Consider the following 16,448-nt stretch of genomic DNA (forward strand, 5'->3'; position numbering starts at 1 on the left):
TCTCATTCAATTGTGTTGAATAGCTGGAGAAGAATTGGAATTAGTTCTTTACAAGTCTGGTAGAATTCAGTAGTGAAGGCATCCAGTACTGGGCTTTTCTTTGTTAGGAGGGTTTTATTACTGATTCAATCTCTGTTTTTGGTTATTGGTTTGTTTAGGTTTTCTGTCTTCATAACTTGTATTTGGTAGATGATATTTGGTGTCCATGAATCTGTCCATTCCTTCTTGATTTTTCGATTTGTTTTAATGTAGCTGTTTGTAGTAATTCCTGATAGTTCTTTTTATTTCTGTGGTATCAGTTGTTGCATCTCCTTTTTCATCTTGGATTTTATTAATTGGAATTATCTAATTTTAATTATCCCTTTCCTCCTAACATTTTGAGTTTGCTTTATTGTTGGTTTTCTAGGCCCTTGAGGTGCATTTATAGCTCATTTATTTGGTACCTTTCCAATTTCCTTTTTATTTATTTAGTTATTTGACAGAGTTAGCGAGAGAGAGAGGGACAGAGAAAAAGGTCTTCCTTCTGTTGGTTCACTCCCCAAATGGCTGCTACGGCTGACGCTGCACTGATCCGAAGCCAGGAGCCAGGTACTTCCTCCCGGTCTCCCAGGTGGGTTCAGGGCCCAAGCACTTGGGCCATCCTCCACTGTCCTCCCGGGCCACAGCAGAGAGCTGGACTGGAAGAGTAGCAGCCGGCACTAGAGCCTGGTGCCCATATGGTATGCTGGCGCCACAGGAAGAGGATTAGCCAAGTGAGCCATGGCACCGGCCCCACCTTTCCAATTTCTTGATGTAGACACCAGTTGCTATAACCTTCCCTCTTAACACTGCTTTTGCTGTATCCCACGTTTTGATATGTCATTTTGTCATCTTCATTTGTTCCAGGAATTTTTTCATTTCCCTTTTCATTTCTTCTGTGGCCCACTGTACATTCAGGAGTGTGTTGTTCAGTCTCCCTGTGTTTGTATATTTTCTAGAGATTCTTGAGTTGTTAATTTCCAGCTTCATTCCCTTGTGGTCAGAAAAGATGCATGGCATGATTTCAGTTTTTTTGAATTTGCTGAGACTTGCTTTATGGCCTAGCATTTGGTCTGTCCTAGAGAAAGAAAGTTCCATGCACTGATGAAAAGAATGTATATTTGGGCCGGTGCCATGGCTCACTTGGTTAATCCTCCTTCTACGGTGCCAGCATCCTATATGGGCACCGGTTCTAGTCCCAGTTGCTCCTCTTCCAGTCCAGCTCTCTGCTATGGCCTGGAAAAGCAGTAGGGGATGGCCCAAGTGCTTGGGCCCTGCACCCGCATGGGAGACCAGGAAGAAGCACCTGGCTCCTGGCTTTGGATTGGCGCAGTGCCGGCTACAGCGGCCATTGGGGGGTGAACCAACGGAAAAGGAAGACCTTTGTCTCTCTCTCTCACTGTCTGTAACTCTACCTTTCAAAAAATAATAATAATAAAAGAATGTGTATTATACAACAGTGGGATGAAAAGTTTTGTGGATATCTGTTGGGTCCATTTGGTCTATAGTGTAGTTTAGCTCTGTTGTTTCTTTGTTGATTTTCTGTCTGTTGATCAAAGTGGGGTGTTGAAGTCCCCCATTACTGTTGTATTGGAGTCCATGTCTCCCTTTAGATCCACTAACTTTTTTTTTAACATTTGTTTTGGCCAGTGCCGTGGCTTAACAGGCTAATCCTCCGCCTTGCGGCGCTGGCACACCGGGTTCTAGTCCCAGTTGGGGTGCCGGATTCTATCCTGGTTGCCCCTCTTCCAGGCCAGCTCTCTGCTATGGCCCGGGAAGGCAGTGGAGGATGGCCCAAGTCCTTGGGCCCTGCACCCGCGTGGGAGACCGGGAGAAGTGCCTGGCTCCTGGCTTCGGATCAGTGAGATGTGCCGGCCGCAGCGGCCATTGGAGGGTGAACCAATGGCAAAGGAAGACCTTTCTCTCTGTCGTTCTCTCTCACTATCCACTCTGCCTGTCAAAAAAAAAAAAAAAAAAAAACACAACATTTGTTTTAAACAGCCAGGCACCCTGGCATTGGGTGCATATACATTTACTATTGTCACATCTTCCTGCTGAATTGTCCCCTTAATCATTACATAATGCCTGTCTTTGTCTCCTTTAACAATTTTTGTTTTAAAGTTTATTATGTCTGATATTAGGATGGCTACACCTGCTCTTTTTTGGTTTCTATTATCATGGAATGTCTTTTACTATCCTTTCACTTTCAGTCTTGTGTCTTTCTTGGAGAGGTGTGTTTCTTGTAGGTAGCAAATAGATGGGTCTGGCTTTTTAATCCATTCAGCCAGTCTATCTTTTCATTGGAGAATTTAGGCCATTTATATTCAAGGTTACTATTGATAAGTAACTACTTGGCCCTGACATTTTTCCATAGATATTCCAATAGTTTGCTTTGGATTTCCTTTATACTTTTCTAGGAGATTTTCTGCCTTCACATTCTTTCATAATGATGACTATTTTTTGGTGTTTCTGTGTGTAGCACATCCTTAAGCATTATAAGGTTGGAAAAGTGGTAACAAAATTGTTTCAGTTTCTGTTACAGAAAGTCTTTCTTTCACCTTCATTCATAAATGATGGCTTTGCAGGGTACGAAATTCTGGGTTGACAGTTTTTTTCTTTTGAGACTTGGACTATGTCTCTTCATTCTCCTAGCCTGTAAGGTTTTTGCTGAAAAATCAGCTATAAGTTTTAATTGAAGATCCTTTGGCATTTCTCTAGTGCACATTTTCTGATCTTTTTAAAATGTTTTACTGTTGAAAGTTGGACTACAGTGTGTCATGGTGGAGATTTTTCTGATTGTGTCTGTTGGGAGTTCTGTGTGCCTTGTATACTCGGATGTCCCTTACTTTCCAATCTTCTCCTCCTCCGCCTCCACCTCCGCCTCTGCCTCTGCCTCCGCCTCCTCCTTTTCAGGCATTTCATCAATCTCTTCGTCTTCACATTCTAATATGAAAATGTTGTGTTCCTTTGGGGGAGTCATGTTATCTTCCTTATTCCTGTTTCTTGAATTTCTGTGTTTATTTTCAGGCTTTTGTGGAAGTACTTGGTTTTCTCCTTTGATGTATTTTTTCTTTGAACTATGCCTCTGTAGCTTAGTGGAGTGTCTACTCCTTCTGCGAATACCTAGAGGTGTGTGCTGGGTGTGTCTAGGGAGCTCTGGGCAGTGATCTAGGGTGGGCAGAGTATCTAGGGTGACTCCTAAGTTGGGCGTGGTAGAACTCATCTATTGTCTGCAGTGGGGAGGGTCCGATCACTTCTGTAGGCATAGTCACACCCTCACCTCCTCTCTTCCAAGGTGATCAGTGCCTGGGGTTAGCTCACAGTGGGTCTAGCACTCACCACACTGCCTCATGAACTGCATAAAGGATCTGTGCAGTCCTCAGTGTGAACATGGATCCATCTGCAGTGATCCACTCCAGGCAGGCAGGGAGCTCTGAGTCTCCAGCCATGGACCCAATATTGCCTGGAGATCCAACTACACGATGCACTCTGTTGTGAAGGGTTCCCACAATCACAGCACACAAGGCTCCCACAGACACGGGATGCAGAGGATCTTTGCCCCACTAGCCTGTTCCAACCACACAGAGAGCAGAGATGTTCCCAGAGCCAACTGCCTCTGGATTCTCTGCCTTGGCAGTTTGAGTGAGCTCTAGAACCTGTGATATGTTGAGAAGATGGGGCTCCTCACATTCCTAAGTGGGTGCCCAGCCACCTCTCAACCTTCTCAGCCAGACTCAAAGTCAGTGGGAAATGCAGACTTTTCCCTCTGTTACAACTCCCTGATCACACACATGCACAAGAGCTTCAATAGCCACTACTGGTGTCAAAATAATGCCTTTTCCCCATCAGTTGACAGGTGCCCTTGTTGGGTGCTGGGGAAAAAGAAATGTGCTTTTCCTTTACTGGATTAGGTGGGCACCCTGCCCTCTGTTAGGGCTCCAGGCCAGACTGAGAGTGTGGTCCGCAAGGCTCTCCCTCGGGCAGTATCACCGGTGGCAAGGGCTGCTGCAGTCTTCTCACGTCGCTCTCCAAAGCTGGCGTGTCCTCCAGCTCTTGACCGTAGTGGTCACGTGTGGCATCCGTGCTCACTGCGCCATGTCTGCACCTTCCTCGGCTCCACTGCATAGTTCTCTCCAGCTCCCCCCTGGGGATGCAGTTCTTCCACTGTTCTCATGATGTTTTCCCTTTGTCTAAAGCACTATGTCTTTTCCCTATGGGGCCATCTTGGAATCCTGTAATACTTTTTTTATTAAATTTTTAAAAAAGATTTATTTATTTACTTAAGAGGCAGAGACAGAGACAGCGAGAGGTCTTCCATTCTCTGGCTCATTCCCCAAATGTCTGCAACAGCCAGAGCTGGGCCAGGCTGAAGCCAGTAACTTCTTCTGGATCTCCCATGAAGGTGCAGGGTCCCAAGCGTGTGGGTGGTCTTCTACTGCTTTCCCAGGCCATCAGCAGGAGCTGGATTGGAAGTGGAGCAGCCAGCTCTCAAACCAGTGCCCATATGGTATGCTGGTGCCTTAGACAGATGCTTAACCTACACACCACAGCACCGGCACTTATTAAGATTTTTTAGAAACTTACTTGAAAGGCAGTTACAGAGAGAGAAAGACAGAGATATCGTGTTTACTCCCCAGATGGCCACAAGGGCTGGGATTGGGCCAGGCCAAAGCTAGAAGCCAGGAGCTACATCCAGGTCTCCCACACTGGTGCAGGAGAGCAGGTGCTTAGGCTGTCCCCTGCTGCTTTTCCAGGCATGTTAGTAGGAAGCTGAATAAGAAGGAAGCAGCTGGGATTCAGCTGGCGCCCATGTGGGATGCTTTCATTGCAGACAGCTGCTTAGCCCACTGTGCCAGACGCTGGCCCCAACACTGTTCTTAATAGCAAAAACAAAACAAAAACCTCAAATGTCCATCAACAGTGGAGTAGATGAGTAAACTTTGGGATATTCATGCCATGAAATACTATACAGTAGTAAAATGAGTTATGCTTATATATATATATATATATGTATATTTTATATATAGTGGTTATACACTCATACAACGAATCTCAGAAAAAATGTTGATAGAAACAAGTCTGGGGCTGGTGCTGTGGCACAGCAGGTTAATCCTCTTGTGGTGCTGGCATCCCATATGGGCACTGGTTCTAGTCCTGGCAGCTCTTCCAATCTAGCTCTCTGCTGTGGCCTGGGAAAGCAGTAGAAGATGGCCCAAGTGCTTGAATCTGTGTAATGTTAGTTCATGGGTTGTTGTGTTTTTTTTTGTTTGTTTTGTTTTGTTTTTTTTTTTTAATTTTATTTATATGAGATGTAGAGTTACAGAGGGGAAGAAAGAAAGAAAGGTCTTCCTTCTGCTGGTTCACTCCCCAAATGCCCACAATGCTCCAGAGCTGGGCCAGGAGCCAGGAGCTTCTTGGTCTACACGTGGATGCAGTGCCCAGCATCTATTTTTTTTAAAGTAGGTGAACTCTTATGTTTCGTGTGTGTATGCCTGTGTGTGTGTGTGCGCGCACGTGCATGGGCACACACACGCTGTACATTTATAGGTGGTAAATTTGAAGAAAAGCTAGAGTATAGTGCCTTAAACATAGCGTAGCAGTTGCCCCTGAGAGGGATATTCAGTTAGGGAGATGGGTATATGGAGTCTAAAAGTATTGTTTTTTAACCTGGCTGGTAATTGGTTCACAAGTGTTTGGGATTTTTTTTCTTTTTTTTTAATGAGGCAATACAAGATTTAATTCACAGTAGAGTAAATGGGGACTCAGAGTACCAAAGGACAGTGAGTTAGTGAAGATAGAATACAGGAATTTTCTCCAATGTACCAGAGAAATGGAATAGTATTTGGAGGAATAGTATATGGGAGGATTATCCCAGGTTCTAAGAAAAGATATTTCCAACGGTGATTTGTTTCTGAGTTAAGTTGTAGATCTGTAATAGTCTTATTAACATCCTCGCAGGCTGGTGCTACAGCTCAATAGGCTAATCCTCCGCCTGTGGCGCCGGCACACCGGGTTCTAGTCCCGGTGGGAGTGCCGGATACTATCCCAGTTGCCCCTCTTCCAGTCCAGCTCTCTGCTGTGGCCCGGGATTGCAGTGGAGGATGGCCCAAGTGCTTGGGCTCCTGCACCCCATGGGAGACCAGGAGAACCACCTGGCTCCTGGTTCAGATCAGCGCGGTGCGCCGGCCGCAGCAGCCTTTGGAGGGTGAACCAACGGTAAAAGGAAGACCTTTCTCTCTGTCTCTCTCTCTCTCACTGTCCACTCTGCCTGTCAAAAAATAAAATAATAATAATAAAAGATTTATTGATTTATTTGAAAGAGAAGAGAGACAGATAGAGATCCTCCATCTGCTGGTTTACTCCGCAAATGGCCACAACAGCTTGGGCTGGGCCAGGCCGAAGCCAGGAGCCAGGAGCTTCTTCAAGTTTTCCTGTGTTCGTGCAGGGGCCCAAGCACTTGAGCCATCTTCCGCTGCCTTCTCAGGCTCATTAGCAGAGAGTTGGATCAGAAATGGAGCAGCCAGGGCACAAACCAGTGCCCATATGGGATGCCAGCATTGCGGGCAGAGCCTTAACCTTCTGTGCCTCAGCACCGGTCTTGGAGATTAGATTCTAACAGAAATAAGACAACATATTCTCAGTCCTCCCCTGCTCAGCATCTATTTAGTTGAGTCTTGACTAGCGGATCAGGCTGCTTTTGACCCTGTTCATGGTAGTTAGGCTTTCTGGGTGTCTGCCTTGGCAATTGAAGTTGTGGAGGTTCCAGTGTTGAACAGACTGCTCAAGTGGGGTGGTTTCTCTTTGATTTTCTTTATTCTATCACTACCAATCTCTCTGTGCTGTCTTTGGATACAAGACCATAGCTTACAATTTCTCAGGGATAACTTTGCCCCAGTGGTCTACCGTTTTTTGCACACCAAATTATCAGTATCCTAAGTGACTCCTGGTTGCCCAGGAAGGTTGGAATACTGTGGTAAATGCCTAAGAGTAGCAATGATATGGTCTTGCCTTTTGGAATCTGCACAGTTTCCCTCATTCTTGTTACTTTGAAATTCTTTTGCTGATTGCCTGGGGACTCATCTCCACATTCTTCCTCAACAGCCTCATTCACCACCTCTCAGTTTCCTGCTGAGGATTATTTAATCTGATGTTCAAATATTTTTAGCCTGGGTTCAAATGCTTTCCTTCATGTTGTTGAATTCGTATCATGGTCTTATATTAATCCCTTTCACTTTTCCCAAAACCTTCCTTGCAGTAGTCTTGTCCCCTGCTGGTTCTTGTTGGGAAGTAACTGAGGCGGTAAAGGTAAAGGTGGCTGCTAGGTCTCAGCCTTACTCCTCAAGTTGTGCGGAAAATGATTGAGGCAGGATTTGAGGCAGCATTTGTGGCTCCTCCTCACAGAGTGTGATAGGGTTTCTCCTGGCTCTTTGGGGTTCACCCTTCATTTTCACTACTAATTGAATTCATTCTTTTTCATTCTCTGGCAACTATGTGGATATGCTGTTACGATGTCCCTCTAAGAAAGAACATCATTTTCAGGGAGTAGGGATACCTGACAGCTTCCAGCTGTTAGTGCCTTATGGATCCTTAGCTTTTAGGGGCAGGCTTTACATTTCTTGGGAAGCCTCCAACAAAGCGCTGAAGAGGGAGGGCATATCAATTTGGCCAGTGCAGGACCTCTAAGGGGCAGTCTGCTCCAGAGCTCCCTGCTGGGTTGGCCAAGCTTGCTCAGATCTGCATCAAGGTCTGAGGCTTTCTCTACCCAGTCTGCTTCAAATCCCCTTCCTTTCTTGGATTTCAGATCTGCATTGTGATGTGAAGATTTTCTGTGTCCAGAAATTATTTCCTTATTTCTAAGGAAATAATTGAATGAATAATTTTTCTAATTTCCTTAGAAATAAGGAAATAATTTACAAGTGTATAATAACAGATATATAGTAGTATTCATTGCATTGTTTTTTAACTGAGGCCAGCGCTGTGGCATAGTGGGTAAGCCAGCGCCTGCAGTGCCAGCATCCCTTATGGACGACAGTTCAAGTCCTGGCTGTTCCACTTCCGATCCAGCTCTCTCCTATGGCCTGGGAAAGCAGTAGAAGATGGCCCAAGTGCTTGGACCCCTGCACCTGCGTGGGAGACCCAGAGGAAGCTCCTGGCTTTGGATTGGCCCAGCTCCTGCCATTGTGGCCATCTGGGGAGTAAACCAACAGATGGAAGACCTCTCTCTCTACCCTGCCTCTCTGTGACATTGCCTTTCAAATAAATAAATAAATAAATCTATCTTAAAAAAAAAAAAAAGTGGTTTGCATAGCTGAGGCCTTCCCTCTCTTAAAAAAAATAAATAAATAAAACAGGGGCCGGTGCTGTGATGTAGCAGGTAAAGCTGCTGCCTATAGTGCTAGCATCCCATATGGGCACTGGTTTGAGTCCCGGCTGCTCCGCTTCTGATCCAGCTCTCTGGTATGGCCTGGGAAAGCAGTAGAAGATGGTTCAAGTCTTTGGGCCCCTGCACCCGTATGGGAGACCTGGAGGAGTCTCTTGGCTCCCGGCTTTGGATTGGAGCAGCTCCGGCTATTGCAGCCTATTGGGGAGTGAACCAGCGGACAGAAGACCTCTCTCTCTCTCTCTCTCTATCCTTTTCTCTCTGTGTAACTCTGACTTTCAAGTAAATAAATAAATCTTTAAAAAAAAATGCAATGAAAACTACTATATATCTGTTGTTATACACTTGTCAATTATTTCCTTAGAACAAATCCATAAACATGTACATTTTTACTTATTTCATCAATTTCCACTTATTCTTCTATTTAGCAGTCAGCAAAAGGAGGAACTGTCTATATCTGTATCTTCAATATAACCTAATAAAATGTTTATCACGAAATTTTCATATGAATTTCCTAATGAAATCCTTAGGATACTTATAATTTACTTTAGGATAATTTACAGCATTGTATGTAATAGTAAAAAAATTGCAGGGTGGGCATTTAGGGTAGCAGTTAAGATTCTCATGTCTCACATGAGAGTGTCAGGTTAGGGGTGGCTTCTGACTCCTGACTCCTGACTTCAGTGGCTTCCTGTTAATCCAGCAATGAAGGCTCAAGTGATTGGTTTCCCACCACCTAGGTCAAGTTACTAGCTCCCAGCTTTGAATCAAGTCCAGTCCTAGCAAATACAGGCACTTGGGAAGGGTCTCTCTCTCTCCCCCCTCTCAGATAAATAAATAAATAATAATAATAATTAAAAATCTCCTGGGAACGAACCTTGAAAACATTAAAAACAAAAAGATTAACATTCTTGTGATAAACGAAATGGAATATTAGGTAATAATTTAAAATTATTATTTAGCTATCTAGTATTTTTTAAAAATTTATTTATTTGAGAGGTACAATTACAGAGAGGGAGAGACAGAGAGAAAAGTCTTCCATTGCTTGGTTTACTCCCCAAATGGCCACAATGTCAGGAGCTGGGCCAATCCAAAGCCAGGAGCAGATAGTTCTTCCGGGTCTCCTATGCAGGTGCAGAAGCCCAAACACTTGGGCCATCTTCCACTGCTTTCCCAGGCCACAGCAGAGAGCTGTATCGGGAGAAGTGCATCTGGGACACGAACTGGCACCCATATGGGCTCTGCAGGCGGAGGCTTAGCCTACTATGCCACAGCACTGGTCCCAGCTCTATAGTTGTTAACCAGTAAGATATACAATCATTTTTTAAAAATATTTGTTTATTTATTTATTTTTGACAGGCAGAGTGGACAATGAGAGAGAGAGAGAGAAAGGTCTTCCTTTTGCCGTTGGTTCACCCTCCAATGGCCACTGTGGCTGGTGAAGGATCCAAAGGCAGAAGCCAGGTGCTTCTCCTGGTCTCCCATGCGGGTGCAGGGCCCAAGCAGTTGGGCCATCCTCCACTGCACTCCCGGGCTACAGCAGAGAGCTGGCCTGGAAGAGGAGCAACCGGGACAGAATCCGGCACCCCGACCGGGACTAGAACCCGGTGTGCCAGCGCCTCAAGGCGGAGGATTAGCTTATTGAGCCGCGGCGCCGGCCAAGATATACAGTCTTTTAAGAGTGGGAAAGCCAAGTTTATTAACATCTTGTCTCCTCAGATGCTAAGACTGGAGTGGTCAGGCAAGTAAGGAGTAGAATAGATTTAGATAGATGACATCTAAAAGAGAACATTTGATTTTTTTAAAATTTTATTTTTTACTTTAAAGGCAGAAACACCGAAATATCCCATCCACTGTTTCACTCCTCAAATGCCCACAACAGCTAGCTGAAGCTTATCAGGCTGAAGCCAGGAGCCTAGAACTCAGTTCAGGTCTCACACAAGAGCAGCAGTGTCCCAGTTACTCAAGCAATCACCTAGTGCCTCCTAAGGTGCACATGAGCTCTGATATCCCATATCAAAGCCCTGGTTCAGGATCCAGCTCCCTGCTGGTATGCCTGGGAAAGGAGCAGATGAGCCAAGTACTGGGGCCCCTTCCATGTGGGAGACTTGGGTGGTGCTCATGGCTTTGGACTAGCCCAGCCCCTGCCTTTCTGGCTATTTGAGGAGTGAACCATCAGATCAAAGATCTCTTGTTCTTTGTCTCTTACCTAGCTCTCTGTCACACTGCCTTTCAAATGAATATTTTGAGAATATATAAAACAATCTCATCAGTTTGCACAGTATAGGATAAAAAATAATTTTTTAAAAATGAGTGAAAATATCTAAGTATAGTATTAAATTGGCTTATGATTTTTTCTGTGTTCTGTAGTCATTTAGTAAATAATTTTTTTAAGTTATAAAAATATATTTGACAGTGTTTAGGAATGCCATAATTTGTAGCTTTAAAAATGTGTATTTTATTCCAACTTAGGCCGAATACATCAAGCAATGGTAACATCTTTAAATGAAGATAATGAAAGTGTAACTGTTGAATGGATAGAAAATGGAGATACAAAAGGCAAAGAGGTATGATCATGGAGTTAAATTTTATTTGTAGTCCTGCAGTCAAGAAAACACAAAAATGTGTAACTTTCATATAGTATATGTATTCTTTATAATTTCTTGAAAATTTTGAAATGATTAAAATTTTCAGTCAGATTCTTTCTTACATACCTTTTGTAATTGCACATGTCACTCCTGTAATACTAGATGAAATATACTGTTTTAACCCAACTCAAAACATTTGAAAGATACTGTAAAATTAATTGATTCTGTTCGTCACTGTGTTAGCTATTTATATTATCAGACTATGTACTATTTTAAGAGATATATTTTAAATATATATAAACTATAAATAATTATTTTGCAAAGCAATGCCGTTCATTAGGCTAGACTCATTTAAGAATTACTCTGTCTAAATTTATTTCAAAAATAAAAGATTAATTTGTCAAAATACTCTTTTACAATATCAATGTATTTTAAATAGATTGACCTGGAAAGCATCTTTTCACTTAACCCTGACCTCGTACCTGATGAAGAAATTGAACCCAGTCCAGAAGTGGCTCCACCTCCAACATCTTCATCCAAAGTAAACAAAATTGTAAAGGTTGGTGTGATGAAATTTAGAGGAAGGAGTGTGTGTGTGTGTGTGTACACATGTGCACTGCTTTGAGATTGGTATGCTGTGAAGAGTAGATTTAAAGGATTCATTGGTTTGCTTTTTTTAAATATTAATTTATTTATTTGAAAATCAGAGTTACACAGAGAGAGAAGGAGAGGCAGAAAGAGAGAGAGAGAGAGAGAGAGGTCTTCCATCCGCTGTTCACTCCCCAGTTGGCCTCAATGGCTGGAGCTGCACCAATCTGAAGCCAGGAGCCAGGAGCTTCTTCTAGATCTCCCACACGGGTGCAGAAGCCAAAGGACTTGGGCCATCTTCCACTGCTTTCCCAGGCCATAGTAGAGAGCTGGATCTGAAGGGGAGTAGCCAGAACTCGAATTGGCACCCATATGGAATGCTGGCGCTGCAGCTGGGGCTTTAACCCACTGCGCCACAAGCACAGTTAATAATAAGTCCTTAGAACAGGGCCTGGCTCATATTAATTCCTGAACGTTATTTGGGTGTGGGGGAGGAAGAAAAATATATAAAGGAACCTGACTTGATAGCTGTGGAAGTAACTCATCAGAAAATTTTGTGGGGTTTTTTTTTTTTTTTTTTTTCAATTTCATTTTATTTTACTATGTGTCTGCTTTTTGTTTAATTAAAAGAATATGAAATCCTGACATAAGTGTAAACAGGCATGAAGAGGAAAAAATAGAGCAAACTTTTTTTCTTTTATAGAATCGACGGACTGTGGCTTCTATTAAAAATGACCCTCCCCCAAGAGATAACAGAGGTAAAGTAAAAATTTATCTCTTAATGTTGCGTGTCTGCTTCTTAGTATGTCCTTAACAAGGGAAATCAAAAGTAAATATTGGAATAGGTGTGTGGCACAGAGTTCAGAATGTTGCTTAGGATCTCATTCTCTCCTTCTTTCCCTCTTTTGCCTTCCTCTCTCTGTCTCTTGGCCTTCAATAAATAAAAGTAAATTTTAAAAAATTACTTAAAACATTCTTGATGTTGTTATTCATTTAAATTTCTGTGATTCATTTTAAAATGTGGTATCTTCCTGATATCCTAATGCAGTGATGTCCATAACAAAAGATGACTTACAAATGTCTGTGATGAATATAAGCCCCATTAAATGTAATCTTTTATTAATTTCAACTACTCAGTATATTTGAAGAGAGTGTATGAGAAGGAAAGCAGTTGGCAAGGAGTCAGTTGATAGGTTTTCCAAGAATGTATTTAATCTTCACGTTTGCCATGATTTTCTGGCTAAAGGGCTTCCAAAAAAGGATAATGGTTAGCTTTGGAATCAGTTACAGAGAAGTTTGATTGGCATAAATTGTAGTTAACTACAAGTCTTCCGTATTCAGCCATAAGATGTAAAGCGTAATTGATTTCTACATTTAACCATTCAGAAGTACCCTTTCTGATAATGTTTCTGTGTGTCTTTGGCTAATCAAACAGGACTGCCAGAGGGAGTAGAGGAGACCTTAGAGGTAGAGGAGAAAGTCTTTCCTTTAAAGACTATCTGAGTCTTCTGAAAAATTGTATTTCTTTGTAAAATGTGTTGTTTATATTTAATTTTAGGTTCCTTTTTCCAATTTTATAACATCTACATTGGGAAATATCTATATTCTCTACTGAAGATTTATGTTTGAGGAGTAAAGAATAAAATTGGAATATAGGAAGCAATGAAGGAATTTTCAGTTCTGTGTCCTATATATCTAAATAGTGTCACTCAATTTTTAAGTGCTTATTAAAAATCATGTTTGACTTTGGTTTTTATGTAAATTATTCAGGTTGAGTATTACAGCTAAAATTGCATTGGTGGAAGGTAAGTCTGCACATAGTATTTTGAAAACCTCTTTCAGTTTATGTTAGTTTATTGGACAGAACCTGCCTATATTCTCTTAACACATATATAAGTAGGAAACTTGGCAGTCTGCTAATGCAGCATTTAAGTTTCAGATTCTTTTAGGTGTGACTTCTTTTTACCAAGGTCAACTTTTACTAATTTTCTGTTCTTTAATTTAAATTTTTTCACACACAGTGGTTGGTTCTGCACGTGCACGGCCTAGTCAGCTTCCTGAACAGTCTTCTTCTGCACAACAGAATGGTAGTGTTTCAGATATATCTCCAGTTCAAGCTGCAAAAAAGGAATTTGGACCCCCTTGTATGTAAATTACATATCAAAAAGAATTCAGTCATTTTAGACATACATGTATTCTCTCTTGGTCACCTTTATATAAAAGTCCCCAAATGGTAAACAGAATCATTTACAAACTTGATTGCAGATTTTGTTTTACTACTGTGAAAAATTTAATTTTTTTCTTATTACCTTAGTCTGTTAATTGAGTTTCCAAATGTGCATCTTGGAGAAAAAATTGTAAATATAAAATTAGAATATTTAACTTGCTTTGAATTTAAAATTCTGGCCAGATGATAATTTTTCAAGTGAGATAGAAGAAAATCTTGTGTTTCCTGTTCCTTTCAATGAAAAATCTGTGATCCCAAACCAAGAGATGACATGTATCAGTATGTTTGAGTCATTTTTTCTTGACTCTCATTTGTATACTGTCCTGTTCCCAGTTTTGTTAAAAGCAGCTCATAAGTAATTTCACATGATTGTTAAAGTCATGCGTTGTCACTGTATTCTTTGTTGGTCTATGTGGTGAAGTGACACATAAAATGTTTGTTTGTAAGTACAGTACTCTACAAAGAAAACTATACTTGTACTTCTATAGCTTATCTTTTTCTTTCAGCACGTAGAAAATCTAATTGTGTGAAAGAAGTAGAAAAATTACAAGAAAAACGAGAAAAAAGGAGACTGCAACAGCAAGAACTTAGAGAAAAAAGAGCCCAGGTGTGTAACATAAACATGTGTTTACTTTTGTTCATGCATCAATCAAAGATGAGACTATCAGAGAAAGTGATAAAAGTCAAAAGGAAGGGGAGAAATTCTTGAATTCAGATTTGTCCTGGATAGTGAGAGGTGATCTCCATTGTGTCCCTGTAGTATTCCCTTTAGGTGGTAGTGAAAGTTTTAATAGAATAGAAAAATTGGAGAGACAGCTGGGTTTTTTAAATCCGTTTACAGGTCTTCACATAGTAGAAGTTTTGTTGTTCATATAAATCCTCCATTGTGCTTACTGCTAATATTGTATCTATTATATTCTTAGAACTTGTTTCCTGTAATAAAACGTAGGTTGTTTATTTAGTAATATGTTCAAATGCCCTTAACCGTATTAAACTGCTAGTTCACATGTCATGTTATTCAGTTGTGTACCCACTGTAATAGTGAACCTGAATAAATCAGCTTTTATAGTGCATAAAATAGGTCAGCACAGATGCCACCTGGTGTTTCCTGTGGGTACTTCATCATACTTTGACTTCTGGTGACCACTTAAGTCTCACTTCACATTCTGTTTTTCAATAGAATTAGTTGGAAATATTTCTTAGAAGAAGGTTTATTGAAAGTAAGTTTCAATAACAGTGTTGATTAGTTTACATTCAGAGCAAATCTAAATATGTGCAAAAAATACAGCTTCTTCAAGTGTTCAGTAATTTTTCATTCATGGCTAGGAAAGGCTATTGACTATTACTATTTGTTACTTAATAGTACATTTTCTCAGTTTTGAAGCAAAAAATTAAATCTTAGCATTCAGGGACTTTAAAGGCTTTAAAAAATTAACTTGGGGGCTGACGATCTGGCATAGTAGGTATGGACGCTGGTTTGTGTTCAGAAGCTCCACTTCAATCCACCTCTCTACTAGTGTGCCTGGAAAAGCTGTGGAGAATGGCCCAGGTCCTTGGGTACCTGCTCCCATGTGGGAGACTCAGATGAAGCTCCTGGCTTCAGTCTGGCCCAGTCCTGGCCCTTGTAGCCATTTGGGGAGTCAACCAGTGGATGGAAGACTTCTCTATCTCCGCCTCTGCCTCTCCCTCTCTGTAACTCTGACTTTTAAGTAAATAAGTAAATCTTTTAAAAAAAATCTTGGCATTTGCTTCCCTTAAGTTCTGTCTCCTGTTACTTTAGGGCTGTTTCACCATGCCTTACTTTTTTTTTTTTTAAGATATTATTTGTTTATTTGACAGGTAGAGTTACAGACAATGAGAGAGAGAGAGAGAGAGAGAGGTCTTCCTTCCATTGGTCCACCCCCCAAATGGCCACTGCGCCGATCCAAAGTCAGGAGCCAGGTGCTTCTTCCTGGTCTCCCAAGCAGGTGCAGGCGCCCAAACATTTGGACCATCCTCCACTGCCTTCCTGGGCCACAGCAGAGAGCTGGACTGGAAGAGGAGCAACCAGGACTAGAACCCGGTGCCCATATGGGGTGCTGGTGCTGCAGGCGGAGGATTAACCAAGTGAGCCATGGTGCCAGCCCCATGCCTTACATTTTTTTTCAACTGACCAACAAAAATAGGAAGCGAACACAACTGAATCTGTGTTTCTCCTTTGCTGAAACACTGGTCTAAGAAATTGAAAAAAGACTGATTAAATGAATTTTTCTAAATGAATTTTTCTAGAAATTCCACTTTTCTAGAGTTCTTTGCCAGTCTTAAATGAGCACTATTTCTTTTTCTCCATTTTCCTTTTTTTTTAAAAATTATTTCTTTATTTCTTTACTTGAAAGGCAGAGTTAGAAAAAAAAAAGATACTTTCCATCCACTCATTCACTCCCCAAATGGCCATGATGACCAGGGCTATGTTATGCTAAAACTAGGAGCCTGGAATTCCATCCAGGTATCCCATGTGGGTACAGGGATACAAAGACTGAGCCAGCTTCTGCTGCTTGCATTGGCAGGCAGCTAGATCAGAAGCAGATCATCCAAATCTCAAACCAGTGCCCATCTGTGAATGAGATGTCAGTGTTGCAGACAGAAGCTTAACCCACTGTGCCACAAT

The 16,448-nt window shown here is 41.7% G+C and overlaps 1 protein-coding gene across 4 annotated transcripts in view; it reads left to right on the top strand.

Annotated features, from left to right (window-relative positions):
- Positions 1 to 16,448, top strand: part of KIF2A (kinesin family member 2A) — a 75,644-nt gene that overhangs the window by 29,387 nt on the left and 29,809 nt on the right. For 2 of the 4 annotated variants that reach the window (XM_062212056.1, XM_062212052.1), the window contains exons 2-6: positions 10,871 to 10,965; positions 11,426 to 11,545; positions 12,278 to 12,332; positions 13,596 to 13,718; positions 14,308 to 14,408. In XM_062212056.1, the coding sequence (XP_062068040.1) occupies positions 10,871 to 10,965; positions 11,426 to 11,545; positions 12,278 to 12,332; positions 13,596 to 13,718; positions 14,308 to 14,408 (494 nt within the window). The remainder of the gene's footprint in view (positions 1 to 10,870; positions 10,966 to 11,425; positions 11,546 to 12,277; positions 12,333 to 13,595; positions 13,719 to 14,307; positions 14,409 to 16,448) is intronic. The other 2 variants (XM_062212055.1, XM_062212054.1) reach the window with 2 other exon arrangements.

This window comes from Lepus europaeus, chromosome 15 (assembly GCF_033115175.1).
Source record: "Lepus europaeus isolate LE1 chromosome 15, mLepTim1.pri, whole genome shotgun sequence".
NCBI classification, from domain to species: Eukaryota; Metazoa; Chordata; class Mammalia; order Lagomorpha; family Leporidae; genus Lepus; species Lepus europaeus.